The following is a 16281-nucleotide window of genomic DNA, read 5'->3' as shown; positions in this document are numbered from 1 at the left end:
TCTTGTGTTAATTTAATAATCCGAAATAATCTACGGCTACGGCTTTCGTAAATTATGTCCAAATAATAAAGATCAATATTCAGTAAGGGATTACGATCACAAAGATATATCTGAAGATATAGTACGAATATAAAGAAATAAATGCTTTAAAAAATATACTCTGCGGATTTAACATCCATTCATGATTGACTTCGGAGGATTTTATAGTCCCCCACAACGGTTCATTAATAGCTTCTAACTATTAAGAGAAACTGTCATTGTCGTCGCGTGTTTGTTTTATATTGTCGTACATAAAAGGGATATCCAATATCTTACTGCTCCAGTAAAATGTATATTGCCGGGTGAAAATAAAAAAAACGGGTCACCGGTGGAATTGCTTTAACAGTATGGCCACTATTGGAATTTGTGGGTTTATTTATTAGTATTTTACGTTTACGTTTAAAATAATAATTCTTATCTTTAACATAAATTAAACTTTGCGAAGTCACTTACACTTAAGAAGAAAAGTTATATATAAATATTAAATCTCCTAATAAATTGATCGTATGTTAAATGTTACAAAATTACAAAAAAACTAAGAAATCACTTTAAAAAAATTGTATTAGATTTTCTCGAAATGTTCTTTGTTCTCTGACTTTAATTCAGCTTACTTTAGTTTACATGTTATCTCTTTAGCACTTAAACGGCCCACCGGGCTGATTCGAAAGCTGTGTCAAGTTCTAACTTAATGTTCAAGAAGTTTATGCCTATAAAAAAAGTTTTCGAAATATATTAATAGAATAATTGCAAAAGATACACATTGGAAAAAACAAATTCCATAAATATGCTGCCCAACTATCTAAAATATAGCAATGCATTAAAAATAAGTATCAACAAAAAAAATCATGTGAAAGTGACAGAAAATTTAAAATTTGGACTTCACGAAGTTAGTATCGAAGATTCAGAATGTTGGTTTTTATATTTGAAGTAAGTTGGGAGTTCATTATAAAGAAAAAGTAACATAACATCGAAACGTTAAGATATAGTTTGTCTCTTAATTGAGATGAAAAAAGAAATGATAAGAAGTTATTGGAAATTTATATAAAATATAAATAGATATAACGAATTTTGAAACTTACGCTAATGCTTGTAGATAATTGTTTGAAAAAAAAAATACATGGGCTGCACTTTGATTTTTTTTTTGGAAAAAGCATAAAGTGTTTTTTGAAGTACCGATTAGCATATGCTCTAAAAATTTTAATTTTCAATGTAAGTACCTATTTTTAGCAGATAACTTTAAATCGGTTTTAAATAAGTTATATATCTCTATTGAAATTGCATGATTTTTATTTATTTGAGAAGTTTGTATGCTTTGTTTTGGTTAGTTTTATTTTTTATGATATTCGAATACATTCACTATGTGGCGTGTCACCCGATATTTGCAGTTAAAATTGCCGTTATACATCTTGGGTTAAATTCTCATCAAAATTTTCATCGAAATTTTTATAAGTCGAGATGGGCAACAATTAATGACAAATATTTAAAATTAATGAATTTCAGCTAAGTTTAATAGAAGATATTTCTCAAATTTCTAAACGGAACATGAATATATTGTGAATATTTAAGTGGTTCATTAAAAGTAATGCATTTTTTCTTCATTTATTTTATTCAATAGAAGTTTTTCGTAGTTTGACCTTATTTGTCGGACAGAAAAGACATGGCTAAAATCATGTTTTTCGATGGCCATCGATTTTATTACTATTCCTTATTATATTTTTCGGTATTTACGATATAAGCAGTGGTTCGTTTTATTGCCTTTTTTTAAACTAAAACGCATCAATAACGTTGGAAATTGATTAGTAATTTGTATTCTTTTATCCCATTCTAGGCTCGTAGTGAGCTAAAAATTTGTCTTTCTCGTCGGAGAAAATAAAATAAAGTGGAACTGTTTCTCATTTCCTTTACAAAGCGGATACTAACCGGAATGAAGTTCATTTCGTCCAAACTACTATATATTCTATTTTATTATTTATTTGAGTTTAAGGAAAATTAAACTTCAGCCAAGTGCAATTTTATTAATTTGCCCCACACCCCCCTTCTGAGTCTGCCAAGAGATCGGTATAGTTTTCCGCAAATATAATTAGTCCATATATTCGTAGTCTTCGTTTTCATCTTCATCGTTGGTTGCGACTTCGTACATTTGATATTCAGAAATTAAGTCGTGCATATTGGATTCGGCTTCAGTAAACTCCCTTTCTTCCATACCTTCACCGGTATACCAGTGGATAAAAGCCTTCCGGCGGAACATGGCTGAAAATGCTTCTCCGATTCTTTTGAACAGGTCTTGTATAGCAGTCGTGTTTCCTAATTTCAGGATTAGTCAGATTAATAACTGTTTCTTTGCAAAGAGTATTCCGTTAGGAGCTAAGTGAAAAATTAATTTTGCATATAAATAATAAAATAATAATCAGTATCGTTATTGAGCTGCGTTTATGCTTTTGGTCCACTTTATTTGAAATGAGTAGAGTGACGTCATCGGTTCCTTGGCAAAGAACGTTCTTTTTTACCTCGTTAATTACTATTCTAACTTTGCTTCACGTATACAAACTAGTTCTACATTGGGTTGGAAAGCAGCTGCAAAAGACAATAGAAAGGGGGACAACAGAGATAGAATGATAATTTTACGTTCTACAACAACCAGTGTTGAACTAAAAAGGTGTACTATTCTAATATTTAAGTTTCTGTTATACTACCAAGCATAGTACTGGTTTAAAGCTGTAACAAATTTAAATCGTTCGTTTAATACTCGCTATATCCAGGAAAGGATAGTGCTTGAGGGGGTTCAAACATTATATAATTAATATAACTATCGTAATGGCTTAAACGTTAATAAGTCGTTAAAAATGAGGCTTCCTATTTGCCAAAATGAAAAGTCAAAATTGTTATTTAGAAAGGCAAAAGTTATTTAAAACAGAAATAAAATTCCGTTACTTATTTTTATTACTTTTTTTTAAATACCTTCGAAGGGCATAACATTACCCAGTATAGCATTATTACTACGTATTAATATCCTTACCCGTTTTCAATTATTCAATGTTATCAGTTATATTTAGTTAAATTTAGATTTACTCAACTAACTAAAGAGGATCAATATGTAATACACACTTTATATCCCCACCTACTGAAAGAGCGACGAAGAAAAGCAACGTGAAAGACTAAAGAGTGACCATTCTTTTACTATTCATGTTTATGTTCGGTGCAACAATGCTGCTAGGCATACAGTACCTATGAAGGTCGCTGACATTTTTAACCCCCTGGGAGGTATATCGCACACTGCCGTCTTCACGTTATTCGGTATCCATTCCACAAAATACGAGCTATTTTTATCTTGCACGTTGACCATTTGCTCTTCCACCTCGCGCATCGACATTCTTCCTCTAAAAATGGACGCGACCGTCATGTATTTTCCTCTTCTTGGATCTACAGCGCACATCAGATTTTTGGCGTCGAAAAGTTGAAGTACCAATTCGGGTACTGTTGCTGCCTTGTACGACCTAGTTCCTGGAAATATATTCCATTTTAATTCGTTTAACGGCGATACTTTAGCCGCTCTTAATTTTAGAAGTAAAATATCGATCCGGTTTTAATTTCAGAAACGCACAGCTGGTGGATAAACTGATGATTCTTTAACACGCAACTCATTAGTCTGATTTAAGTTTTATAATATACACCAAGAAAGATAAGGAAAGCTAATTGGGAAATTATTTTCTTGTTGTGAAGTTCTTATCAATTGGTATTGTAGAATTACTTTCAACGACACATTCGCTGCGACGTAATGATACTTGCACAGAACGTGCACCTCAGTTTCCTCATCTTAATAATCACGTTTCCTCTGCTTAATGTTTAGATTATATTCCTTGCTAATTTCTCTCTGTTTTCTTCCTTTCTAGGAGTTACCGTTCTATCCGCCATACTGTAGATATGGCCTCTTGGTATTTTTTTTGCAGTCTTACAAGAGCACTGAAGTCTTTTTAACGCTTTCAGTGCTGCCTGACTGTTAATTCTTATCAGTACAAATTGTCTCTCTTCCAGATTATTTTTCAGATCTCGCATCTGCTTTGAAGATCCTGGAACATGTGTCAAGGCCGGTAATTCTATTCTGCGGTGCCCGTGCATGTTAGAGCCGCCGTCCGTGTGCTAGCATGTGCTATCCCACTGCACTTACCTCTGGAGACAAGTGGTGCAAAACCAGGAACGAAAAAATGCAGCCTGGGAAATGGCACCATGTTTACTTTGACTTTTCTCAAGTCGGCATTTAGTTGTCCGGGAAATCTTATGCAAGTAGTTACACCTGCCATCACCGCTGATATAAGATGGTTAAGATCAGCCAGACTGGGAGCTGATATTTTTAGAGTTCTATGGCATATATCATGTAGTGCTTCATTATCTGAAAATGTCATATTACTTATGTAAAATCGAGGTGTTCTAAAGGAATAAAATAAATCAAAAGGCTTTGATGCGCTTACGATCTCAATAATTTCGTCTTCTGTTGTGTGAGGCTGAAGTAGGTTTAGGTAATTCAACAAAATTATTAAATTGATCGTTATAAATATTTTTACCACAACCATGAATAACTTTGATGTGTTTTTGTTTTTCATATTTTATGTTTAAATTTATGTTACATTGTCTCCACATATTTTAATCGTTAATAGTTTAGTTTCATTATAAGCGAACGTAGGCGGATACACTCTATGGCCTTCTACAAAAATAAACTTGAAAACATCTATAAAACTTAAAAAAAAGACCTGAACGGTTACGACTTCTTCCGGTGGCCAAAATACTTCCAAATGGCGGAAATTAATGCTTATTCCGAGAGGGTCAAATTTGATATCTTGAGTTTCGCCAGAGCTTTCAAAAGTTTGCAATTTAGGAGGAGGTAACTTTATTTGTGGTGATTTTATTTACTCGTAGATGGCTTAAAAAGGTATAAAAACAAAAAAAAATCATATATTTACTTACTTCTAGTGGCTTCTATATAGGTAGTAGCTACATGCCTATAGCTTTTTAAGTTATAACATTATCTATAGAGTTGGTTGTTTGTCAACCGATTTGACTTACCACGATGAGATGAGAAAAAAATCATTTAATCTGAGCAATTTTGAATAATATCTCGATAACTAGATGTATTAAAAAAAATCTGTTTTAGAAAATATATATCTAGAAATAATATCAAATATATCAATAAGAAAATGTTAAAAATAAAACCTAGGACCAGGTTTTCATATTTGAACATGTTTATCAATAAAATAAATCGAACAGGCATCGAATTTGGCCAATCGGTTACACACAGGAACAGAAACCTGTATAGTATTAAATAAATTGTAAATAAAATTATTGGTTGTTCCATTAAGGGCATGGAAGTATGGTCCTAGAAATTTGACAAAAAAAAGTAAATCGGTTAAGACAAAATGCTGAAAATTATTTTCGAGTTTCTGAAATAGCCACCATGCTTAACGCATTTAATTAAACTTGGAGTTGCTAAAAACGGGCTTTCCCAGGCGATCAATCGTGCTGTGAGTGAAATGTGAAGTGAAATATATGATTTTTATTAAATTTGATATAAACATAGAAAATTTAGAAGCCAGATAAGACCGCTCTAACATCTCTCAATTCAAATCCAACGAATCATCTTCTCACACCCGACGCCGCAATATTTTATTTTAAATCTGGTATAAGGTGGGCAAAAAAATGACGAATTCGAGTTTATCGAACACGTTTGAGGCATTGTTCGGTTCACGTGTCTAGCAAACTAAAATTACGGAACACCTGCCGAAGTCCCAGTCGCCGTAAAAAATACAGAAAATGCGCAATTTGAAATTTATACACCGATTAAAATGTTCCTTCAGTTCCTTCGTCGGCTAGCAGATGAAAAAATTCATCAAAAATTTTAAATAATGTAGCTGTTCTCACACCACGTTTTAATGTAAATCCTCTTTATATTTATTTATAGATAATTTTCCAGAAAAGTCAAGACCAACTACGGTAATATTATTCAGCTTATGGTTCCAAAATGAAAGACAATATACTGCATGGCACATCTTTTAGAAGAGAACAAGCGGTATGCTTTTGATGAAATAATATAAAAGAAATCTTCGATTTTCTGTTGCCTGAAACGGCATTTTAAAAGCTTCTAAATTGTACATTGTTAAGCACTTTTACTTTAGCGACTTGCCGCAATGCAACGATTCTCGATCTTCAACAGCATCCGAGACCCTAATAGCGGGGATCGAATTTTAATTACTTTGAAATATTTTTTCAACATTGGACGTGGCCTCATTCTTTTTACCCTTTCTTACTTAAGACGCAGGAAATAAGTAAGTTTAAAATGCAAACGGTGAAAGTTTTCTAACCTATAATGTAGGTTTGGTCAGAGTTCTCAATCAGGTGCGTTACAGACAACGTGGCATTGTAGGGTTCGACAACCGTATCAGAAACCTTGGGACTTGGTATTATGGTGAACGTGCTTATAATCCTGTCAGGATATTCTTCCCGGATTTTGTCTAGTAATAAACAACCTAAACCAGACCCAGTACCCCCTCCTATCGAATGAACAATCTGAAACCCCTAAAAGAAAATCGTTACACCAGAATATGTCACCTGCATGGTTTACTAAAATAAGTTATACCTGAAGACAATCACAGCCCTCTGCCTCCCGTCGTATGACGTCCAGTACGTGATCTACCAACTCGGCGCCCTCTGTATACATTCCTTTCGCCCAATTGTTTCCCGCACCCCCTTGACCGAATACAAAAGTGTCGGGGCTGAATAATCTAATAAATAAATGTTAAAATCGGTGCTCCTTTCTCATTGTGACAGGCATTAATAACATTTTTAGGTAGAGAAAGAATATGTTCTATAAGTTATAATATCCACTGCAACTCTCAACAATTAATTACGTCAATAATAATCCGGCACATACGTATATTTATTTATATAGATTTATTTTATGATGTCATTTAAAAAAGATGACATTTAAAATGTTAATTTTTTATTTGCGATTTTTGTCCGAAATATATAAAAATAAATTAAAGATCCGTTGGTTTGATAGATAATGCGTGATATAAAAATACTGTAGTTTTCCATGCAATGTTTAAGAAGTAATCTTTTATGTTGATATTCCGTCTTAGTTGGATCAGTGGTGTTGCGGAGAGGAAAGAAGCAAAGGCAGCTTCCTGGGCGCTTTAAACACATGACACGTGCATTGTTTCAATTGTTTTGTGAAAAATCTAGTTGTTTACTATTTTATTTTGCTACTGTAGTACACTTGTTTTGGATACTAAGGTACCTCAGGACATACACAAGAATTGGACATCCTGTAGAATCCACACTAAGTTTAATCTTGTCTAAAATTTGCCGAATGTTGAGTTTCTTAGTTTAAATGATGGACCAAGTGATTTATTTCGTTATATAGAAAGAAGAAAAAATAAAATATTTTGCTTCTCAAAGAAAATACATCTATCCGAAGCTGATGTAAATTTACGCAATAATACAAAAAAGTTTCTGACATTTACCGTCCAAAAGGTCCATACCTAACGTTATCCATAGTGCTACCTTCCAGGTCAACTAGCACAGCTCTTGGTACAAATTTTCCCCCGGTTACTTCTTTGTAATATACATTAATCCTTTCGAGTTGGAGGTCTGTGTCTCCGTGCCAATTTCCAGCGGGATCGACCCCATGTTCGTCCGATATCACTTCCCAGAACTGGCATAGCGTCATTAAAATTCAATTAAATTATCCCTAAGTGATATGAAATAGCGAAGCACTACCTTATTTCCGATATTGTTTCCGGCTTGTCCAATTTGAACGTGTACTATTTCGCGCATTTTTATCACAGCAAATTTGTTTCCCTATTCCTTAAATAGACAATTAATTTGAAATGTCGCACAAATATTAGGCACTTGTCATTTGGCTTTCTAAAATATACGATATAAATCGTAGTTTCACATTTTCACAAGTTCAAACTTTTATTTTCATTCAGGAACTCAACGACTTTTTTCGGTTTTCATTTCATAGGGACCATTCAGAAAGTACATTTGGAATTCGGATTCGGCGACGCAAAACGCGTAAGTTTCAATTCATCACTCAATCAATGTAACGGTATAACTGAAATTTAAGGTATTTTCGCAGAATACAGAATAAATAGAAGCAATTCGTATGTCATGTAATTAAATAGATGGGAGGGAGCGAGACTTCTTTTATTAGTATTGGCTGTCATTTAAGACAGCTGCCGACAGTGAATCATGATCGAATTTGACAAACCCTTCGGGGTGGTCATACGATGCGAGAGTAGATCCGACCCGAAGGCAAAAGCAATAAGGGGCAATAATGGACACACCAAGGTCTAGTAGGAAATGAAAAATCGGAAGTACGACAGGCATCAGATATCAGATATCTTTTTGGTCTTACTTTTTGCCACTCATGAAGAGTCTAGAGTAGTCATTCTAAAGTCATTCTGAAATTTCCACAACAAGTTTCTCGCGTGTTTAAGTATGTTTAAGTCTACTGCTTAAATTACCCTTGCTGTATTTCGGAATAAATAAATTAGTACCGTCTTCCAATCTAGTCCTTTATAATTGTCGCTTTTTAGCAAGCCCGTGAAAATGTAGTTTCTATTCGAGTGTATTTTTAGAATATTAATCAACCTGCGGTTTTTTGCGATAAAAGAAATAATAAAACGATAAAACGATGTATAGACGGTGTTCAGATAAAAATGAAATATGCATTATTAAAAAGGCGAAGTAGTTTGTTAAAGTCACAAACCGCCGTTGATTTATTAGGAGAGATTTTAATCAGAAAATTACTTTTTATTTTTTCATAAATAAAGTTAGGTTTAGTATAATATTTTGTTCCTGTGGTTAAGATCGTGCCAAATCGATTTATCTGTGTATTGACCAACACATCACAACCGTTGATATATTTGCATAAACAATGCGTTATTTATTTATTATCCTATATTCCGATTCCTTGGGTAATTTGAAAGCACAAAGGTCATATAAACGTGGTTCGCAATCCATTCCTTTTTAAGATATGATGTGTTAAATTTTTAATTTTGTTTTCTCTAAATATTTTGAAGTAATATTGATAGTTGGACGCAAAGTATTATTTTAGGATTTTTGTACATATCAAATATGAGTTTAATTATCTTGGCCGAGACATGTAGGAGTCTATTTACTCTGTATGCAGTAATAACTTTCTTTTACGTTTTCGTATGTCAGTCAAAAAATTCTCTATTGTTTTTACCTTAAAAAATAGTGTACTTGCTATAAACATGTGGGAAGCCGTTCTGGAAATACTTGAACTTGAAAGAGTCGATGCATGTGTACTTAAATGGGAAAATTGCAACATCATTTTTTCATAAGTTTTTTGCAATTCTACAAATATGAACACATACAACTATCTGCAAACTGTAAAACATAATCGCTCTGTGGTCATAATTAATCAAGAAATCATTCCTTTAATTTAAGCTCCATAATTAATTAATTTAATTTAATTTTTTAAATGAAATATGTGGTTCTGTTACAAACTTCTGACTTCTGCAAGCGCTCAGCAATCCAGTAAGATAATGTTTTATGTCGTATAGAGTAGTAGAAAGCTCCAGTTACTAGGGATTAAAACAAACCAAAACTAAACAAACCCTATTAAATAGACCGGTCTAGGGATAAACTAATGTAGTCGTCCGAAATATCTTTCACCCAATTTAAAAAATTTATCAGTTACATTAGTACAGCAGCCCATATCGCACCAACGTTTCGATCGTGATCATGATTTCCAGTATGCCTCGAAATTGAAGAATATCAAAATTTCTATGATGGTGTCACATGTAATTTATTTTTGCCACATCTCGTTAGTTTTTGAATATTTAGTATTTTATTATTTTAGAGCTTTGAATATAAAACATTAACAGATACAACACATGTAATAGGTGGAACTTTTCAAATTAATTTCATCATTCTTTTTAAGACTTTTCTCGTTCGAGTGGAAGTCTTTTGTACGCCCGCGAAAACGTTGTGGCAGAAAATTAAAGTCATTTCGGCCTGCCGCAGTGTCGATAAACCTATTTCAATTTGCTCTCATGAGCTGCACCATTTAACTAATTTAGTTGCCGCTATAACGATGTGCACAAAATGGTGCTACATTGGGTGTCCAATTTTAAATATTTTAGGGAGTGCGGATGATTTTTTATTTTTTTTTTATTCTTTTTTGGAAACCTCCAAACATATTTCATTGAACTATTACTTGGAATTAAATTTTTCGATTATATCTTCGCCCGCTATTTGACGTCACAACAACTTTAAATGGAATTAAAATGTACACAGGGTCATTTAAAAAATATATTTTGTTTTGATTATTATTTAATTTAACACACTGTATAGGGAAGCACGAGCAGAAAAAAAGACTAGTTTTAAAGAAAACTTTAATAATCACTTTAGAAAAATCTGAATAATATAAAAGCAATTTTGAAAAGTAACTATAATGGAATAAAGTCTAGTATTTTGTCCACAATACTTTACGCTTTATAAGGTGGACATCAGTTTATTATATATCATGCAACAAGTTTTTTTTTTCAAAGAATTTTTTCTGATCGGTGTTGTTGAGGAATCGGACTTGCTGACGTAAAACTGTTGCAGTTAAGCTCTGAAGAAGCCAACAGGATGATTGGCGAAACATCAGTAAGTTCCATTCATCAACAATCGACACAGGAGGAATCCAGAAGATTTGTAAATAGTATTATACCCGTTTTATAGATAACCTTTTGGTCACGACTTTGTTTAGGCACGAGCCAGGCGTGCGCAGCGAAATGAATTTTAATAAACTGAAAATACTGTACTTGTACTATTACAACTCGTTTTTGGCTACATTTTTCAAAAACGGTATGAATGCATTAACTGTCTTGCAGATCCAAGACAACTGACAGACATCAAAATATCATCATTGTTTCATCAGTATTTTAAACTTACCGGCTATCTAGATTTCCTTTTAGCCTGTCCAAATACCTGCTAGCTTTTTCAGCAATTTCCTTCTCTATTTCCATATCTTTTATTATTCTTAATTTGTCCTATACTATTTCTTCTTAATTTTCATCGTTAGTAAATTTGAAAAAGCTCACAATTAGAAAGGTGTTGTGATTTATAAATTGACTCCCAAACATGATCAATTTAATTAGAGAAATTAATGAAGTTAAAGAAGCTAAACCAAGCTGTACTTATTCAACGTTGATCTATAACCTTCTACTCGAAACCATTATTATATAAATCCTAGTTTTAGTTTATTTAGAATTTTTTCTTCTGTTTTCAGTGATAATAAGTTGTTGCTGGGTTGCCGGTGTACTTGTCGGCCTTTTGCCTCTCATGGGTTGGCGCCAGGATCGTGTTACTCCGGTGAGCTGTTTTTTTCTGCACGTGATGGACTACAATTACTTGGTATTTCTGTACTTCGGCACCATAATCACTCCGGCTTGCCTCCTGGTGGCTTTTTATGCTCATATTTACACCGTCGTATTAAAACAGGTAACATATTTTAAGGCATGATATATAGCTTTCTAAATAGCATTTGCATTTATTTGACAATCTTATTGAAATACGTGAACGTACGGGTATCTTAAGTTTATTATTGAAATGATTTTTGATTTAGATATTGGATTTTTATGTTATTAAGTACTTTAATAATTTATATGCCAAGAATAGTGCACAGTGCAATTGTTTGAAATGGAAGAAAGAAAACTACATCCTACTCCACAAAAATCTATTGTTCAGTAGATGTTTCAACCGTTTCAGTGGTCGTCCTGCGTTACTATAATCTCTACATCCAATGTACGGAGTAATAAAAAAGACACAACGTCTTGAATATTTATATTCCATTACTTGACATGTGCTAAAATATAATCAATCCTATTCGCGATAGATTAAATAATGTTCGTAAAACGGATCGCAATTGTTAAGTGTATGTATGTATGTATCGATATACATGCTCACCAAAGAAATTGTGGAAAAGACGAGTTAGTATCTGGTTAGATAGACGATTAACCAGAAACATTAAACCATACTTTCTAAAACTTAAGGCTTTACTTAAATAATTAGATTCTCGAGTACATATGTAATATTCATTATTATTTTAACGCGTAAAAAGAGTCTTGTCTTAGTCAATAGTCAATAGATTTTGTTTGTTTGGTTGTTTGTTGGTTTGTTATCTTTCGGCTTCAATAAAAAATATGTTTTGTGAATATTGAATACGATTTTTAATATAACAGTACATCAAAGAATGGGTATTTTTTTGATCTATGTGTATTATTGCGTCTAAAATTAAAAGTAATCGGTTGAAAATCGACCCTTGAATAGGAACAGTGATCAAAATTTCAATTCTTTATTAAATAGAAGCTGACAAAATATAACGGCTTTGATATTTTTGGTGATTTAAGAACGGATGAACTATCTTTACTATTTTTTATTTCATAAAAGGCAGTAAAATCCAAGTTTCCAGAGGTGAGGTTTCACCCTAGTATTCGACACAAATAACTGGTATTATAAATTGGTATTATTACTTCTTAAAACACAATCGTTGTCAATGTCTGATCTTTTTCAAAAAAGTTGTTTACTACTTGTGCTATATCACTTCAAATTTACAAAAACGGAAATAATTCGGTATATAACCGTCCGGGCATCAGCTTCAAAGATACATTTTAGCAAACTATTCACAATTTCCATATTTAAATATTATTAAATTTTAATACTTCACAACTCCCTTCCATCCTGAATCCAATTATCTATTTATCTAATTATCTATTTATCTAATTATTATTATATTAGAACTAAATATTCAAGCATTAATTGTACCTCTTTCGAATTACCTTATCCAAAATCTGTGAAAACAGCAAAATCAAAATAAACGAAGCGGTAGATTAATAGAACTTGATCTGCCAACGAGCCAACGTGAAATCCCTAGAATAGTTTATAATCAATGCTGCTTTGTATAACAGTTTAACAAATAACTGGTATTATAAATTGGTATTATTACTTCTTAAAACACAATCGTTGTTAATGTCTGGTCTTTTTCAAAAAAATTGCTACAAGTCAGGAATTCTTCTCTACAAATAAATACATTTATAACATAGTAGGGATATGTCTATATTGTACAAAACGGCATAAAGAATTAATTGTACTGCTAAAACAAGACAAAAAGGCTCGCTGTTTACACATCGAAATAATCGTCCTAAAATTAAAGTAGATAACAAGTTAAACTTAAGGTTGATAATCTAAGTCGTTTACAAATAATAAATATACAAAAATAACCACATCATTATCGCTTATGTATACCATTAAATTTTCAGGACAATTTTTTATCTTTCAATCGTTCCATAAATGTCTCACCCGCCATCCACCGCGAATAATTTCTGTCCAAATATCTTTTTTAATTTTGTAGACGTGTGCCTCCGAAAACAGCCCCGACTGTGCTACAGTTTATATTCAGATAAACTTTTGACATTATTTTTGGCTCTTCTTTTATCTCTTCACATCCTACACACGCATATTTATTTATGTTTAAGGGTTTATTTTTGTATTTCAGTTGCGCCAAATTGTGGTGATGAATCCTGAATGCGGTTCCGCGTCGAAGGGTTTATCCTCTGGCGGCATGGTGCGAATGCTGGGTGTCCATCAAACCAACGAGGTGAAAGCGACTCAGAATTTGGCCGTCATTGTGCTGTTTTTTATGATATGTTGGATACCACTCTACACGATAAACTGTATTATAGCGTTTCACAAGGACTTTAAAGTCAACTCGACTTTTATGTTGGCGTGTATAATTTTATCTCACGTAAACTCGGCTTGTAATCCCTTGCTATACGCGTATAATCTCAGAGACTTTCGAGCGGCGCTGAAGAATTTCTTCTGCAGGCTGTTTAAATTGGAACAAACGTACTGCGATCAATTTCGTCCCAGATACCCATCGGATACGAATTTTAGTCAGTGCAGACCGAGGAATTCAAGTGCGAAGTTTTGTTATCGAAACAAAATACCTGTCGAGCCACAATTTGATGTCAACACCAACGCGGCCCAAGCTCCTGAAAAAATCTGGAACATCACCGAAGACTCGGGAAACTGTAGCAGTTCTAACGATTCTTTGACCGCTGTGAATACCGCTATTCATGGTAGATCTCCAGTGTTCGTACATTTGACGACGGAATGCGAGAGAAGCGGCGACGCTTATTACGACGCCCCGAATGTGTTTGAAATGAGCGACAAATACGTGAATTTCAAAGGCGGCAAAAACGTCGACTTTAGTTCACGTAGGTTATTCGAGGAGACAAGAGCGACTATTTTAAAAGAACCGATCATGGCGGCAGGTTCCACCAAAAGTTTTGGCATTCTTAGTCGTTACGGTTTTGTAAACAGTATTTTGAAAAATCAAAGAAAGTTAGACAGGAGCTTAAGTGACGGGGGTCATTCGGATTCCACGAAACATCTCAACAAGGCGATCGCTGCCGAATATTTTTCAGCTAGTTAAGCGATTTACCTATTTGATGTAAATTATTTGTGTGTACGCAAAAAGGGCCAGGAGAAGCGCTGAAAGCCAATCATTTATAACGTTTCAGGATAAGCTAAATTAATTAGTTTGGAAACACTGCATTCCGCTTAAAAATTGATCGGGTGCCGCAAGGTCAGTGTCGAATAAAAAAATGAAAACCATGAATAACTTTAAACAATATAATAATGATAAATTCAACTAATATCACTCGAAAAACTCGGATAGCAATTTAACGTCCATCTATGTCTTCAAGTGAATGAAGTTTCCATTAAAATGGGAATTGTTGCTATTCTGCTTGTTTTATTTTAGTTTCCTTCTAATTTGAATAATTTTGCTGAACAAACTTAATTGAAACCAAAGTAAATCAAAAGTAAATTCTCGGGTTTGATTACAAATCTTAAATTTTTATTTAATAATTACCGCTCTTACATTAATCTATTTAAATTTGATAGTTTATTATATCCAAACAATCTTTCAATTATTCAATAAACAGAGAAACATGATAGATAGTGACTTTTGCTCGAAGCGCCTTTATCCTGTGGGCCTCTAATGTCGTTAATGTCATTAAAAAACAAAAAGCACGCTCTGGAGTGAGACAAGCAGATAGTGCTTCAATGACTAAAACGCGACTCAATAAAGTTAAGAAGATATATATGGGAATTTTATTTTTACCCAGTGCTTTTATCGCTAGTCGCTGACAATAACTATTTGTCTAACTGGAAAACGGATCCGACGTTTGTGTAAAAGGTGTGTCCATGCGGAAAATTTAGCTGGTGTCCCATGTTAGTATATTCAGTTTTTGGTGTAACGATATTTGGTCGGTCTTAATAAACCATTCTACAGATTTGCTTTTTTTACTACGACTTCAGGGCAAACCCTGTTCCCATTAAAAAGATTCCGACAAAGCAGTAAACACGTTGTGTGTAAAAATAGTGCGTATTATATTCTGTTATATATCTGAAAATTTTGTGGATCACGAAGAACTATTGTATAATATAGAACTATTATATGTATTGTATAGTATCAAAGTCTTGGTTTTTGACGGACCCTCCCGCAAAACCCAACAAGCAATAATTTATTGATAGTTGAAGACAAGACAAGACAGGGGCAATTCAGATTTAAAAAACTTTAAAAGTATGTCCCTGGTGCTCTGTCATACAATATCCACCGGACAGACTCTCTCGCTGTTCGTTTCTGAATGCCCGTTATGGATATGCGATGCCATCCAGTCTGTGTCTGTGTAAATAGGAATATCAATATGCGATAAACAAGTTCGAGAAATCAGTCAGCATCCACAATAAACGTACAACAATTCACTAAAATTTTGTCAAAATGGCTCTCAACATCTCAAACACTAAACCTAACTAATATATTTACTGAGAGTGTATGGAAGCAGAAGCGGAAGCCAGACATGTGCAATGTTTACTTCCAACTTCCAATTTAGGAATGACATGAAATTTTCCTTAACAAAGACACCTAACAATAACTAGGCAGTAAAAAAAAATATTTGCTCGCTCTCTAGTACATAAATATACAAAATATCCAATACGAGTTTTGAGAGGATATTTAATGATATATTTAAAAGGGCTATCTTTAAATAAATGCTTGGGTTTGATTGTAACCTGATTCCGGAATGCTATTTTATTGAAATTATGCACGAAAAGGTGCCCCAATTATGCTTTGAAACTTAAACACACATCGTCAGAATGTCGCACCAAAAT

General features: G+C 33.4%; 2 protein-coding genes across 4 annotated transcripts in view; one reads left to right on the top strand and one right to left on the bottom strand.

Moving 5' to 3' along the window:
* The window catches only part of LOC132703540 (adenosine receptor A2b), a 29529-nt gene extending 13993 nt beyond the window's left edge, over positions 1-15536 (top strand). For all 3 annotated transcript variants that reach the window (XM_060672861.1, XM_060672862.1, XM_060672863.1), the window contains 2 exons: positions 11336-11547; positions 13601-15536. In XM_060672861.1, coding sequence (XP_060528844.1) covers positions 11336-11547; positions 13601-14539 — 1151 coding nt within the window. In that variant the 3' untranslated portion in view covers positions 14540-15536. The remainder of the gene's footprint in view (positions 1-11335; positions 11548-13600) is intronic.
* On the bottom strand, positions 2045-8085 carry LOC132703541 (tubulin beta chain-like). The gene is made up of 7 exons (XM_060672864.1): positions 7807-8085; positions 7551-7741; positions 6665-6809; positions 6390-6603; positions 4205-4426; positions 3265-3540; positions 2045-2343 (listed from the first exon to the last, which is right to left on the bottom strand). The coding sequence occupies exons 1-7, from the start codon at positions 7861-7863 to the stop codon at positions 2120-2122; spliced, it is 1329 nt and encodes a 442-aa protein (XP_060528847.1). The 5' UTR covers positions 7864-8085; the 3' UTR covers positions 2045-2119.
* Positions 15537-16281: the final 745 nt, after the last annotated feature.

The sequence above is a fragment of the Cylas formicarius genome, unplaced genomic scaffold, assembly GCF_029955315.1.
Source record: "Cylas formicarius isolate icCylForm1 unplaced genomic scaffold, icCylForm1.1 PGA_scaffold_6__28_contigs__length_40554024, whole genome shotgun sequence".
Classification (NCBI taxonomy): Eukaryota; Metazoa; Arthropoda; class Insecta; order Coleoptera; family Brentidae; genus Cylas; species Cylas formicarius.
This window is presented reverse-complemented; position numbering and strand designations above follow the sequence as displayed.

Coding starts and splice junctions, on each gene's coding strand:
- LOC132703541 (XM_060672864.1), bottom strand. CDS start 7,863: ATGCGCGAAATAGTACACGTTCAAATTGGACAAGCCGGAAACAATATC. Junction 4,427..6,389: donor TGACCAAACCTACATTATAG/GTTAGAAAACTT, acceptor TGACATTTTCAG/ATAATGAAGCACTACATGAT. Junction 2,344..3,264: donor AATGTCAGCGACCTTCATAG/GTACTGTATGCC, acceptor TCCTGAAATTAG/GAAACACGACTGCTATACAA.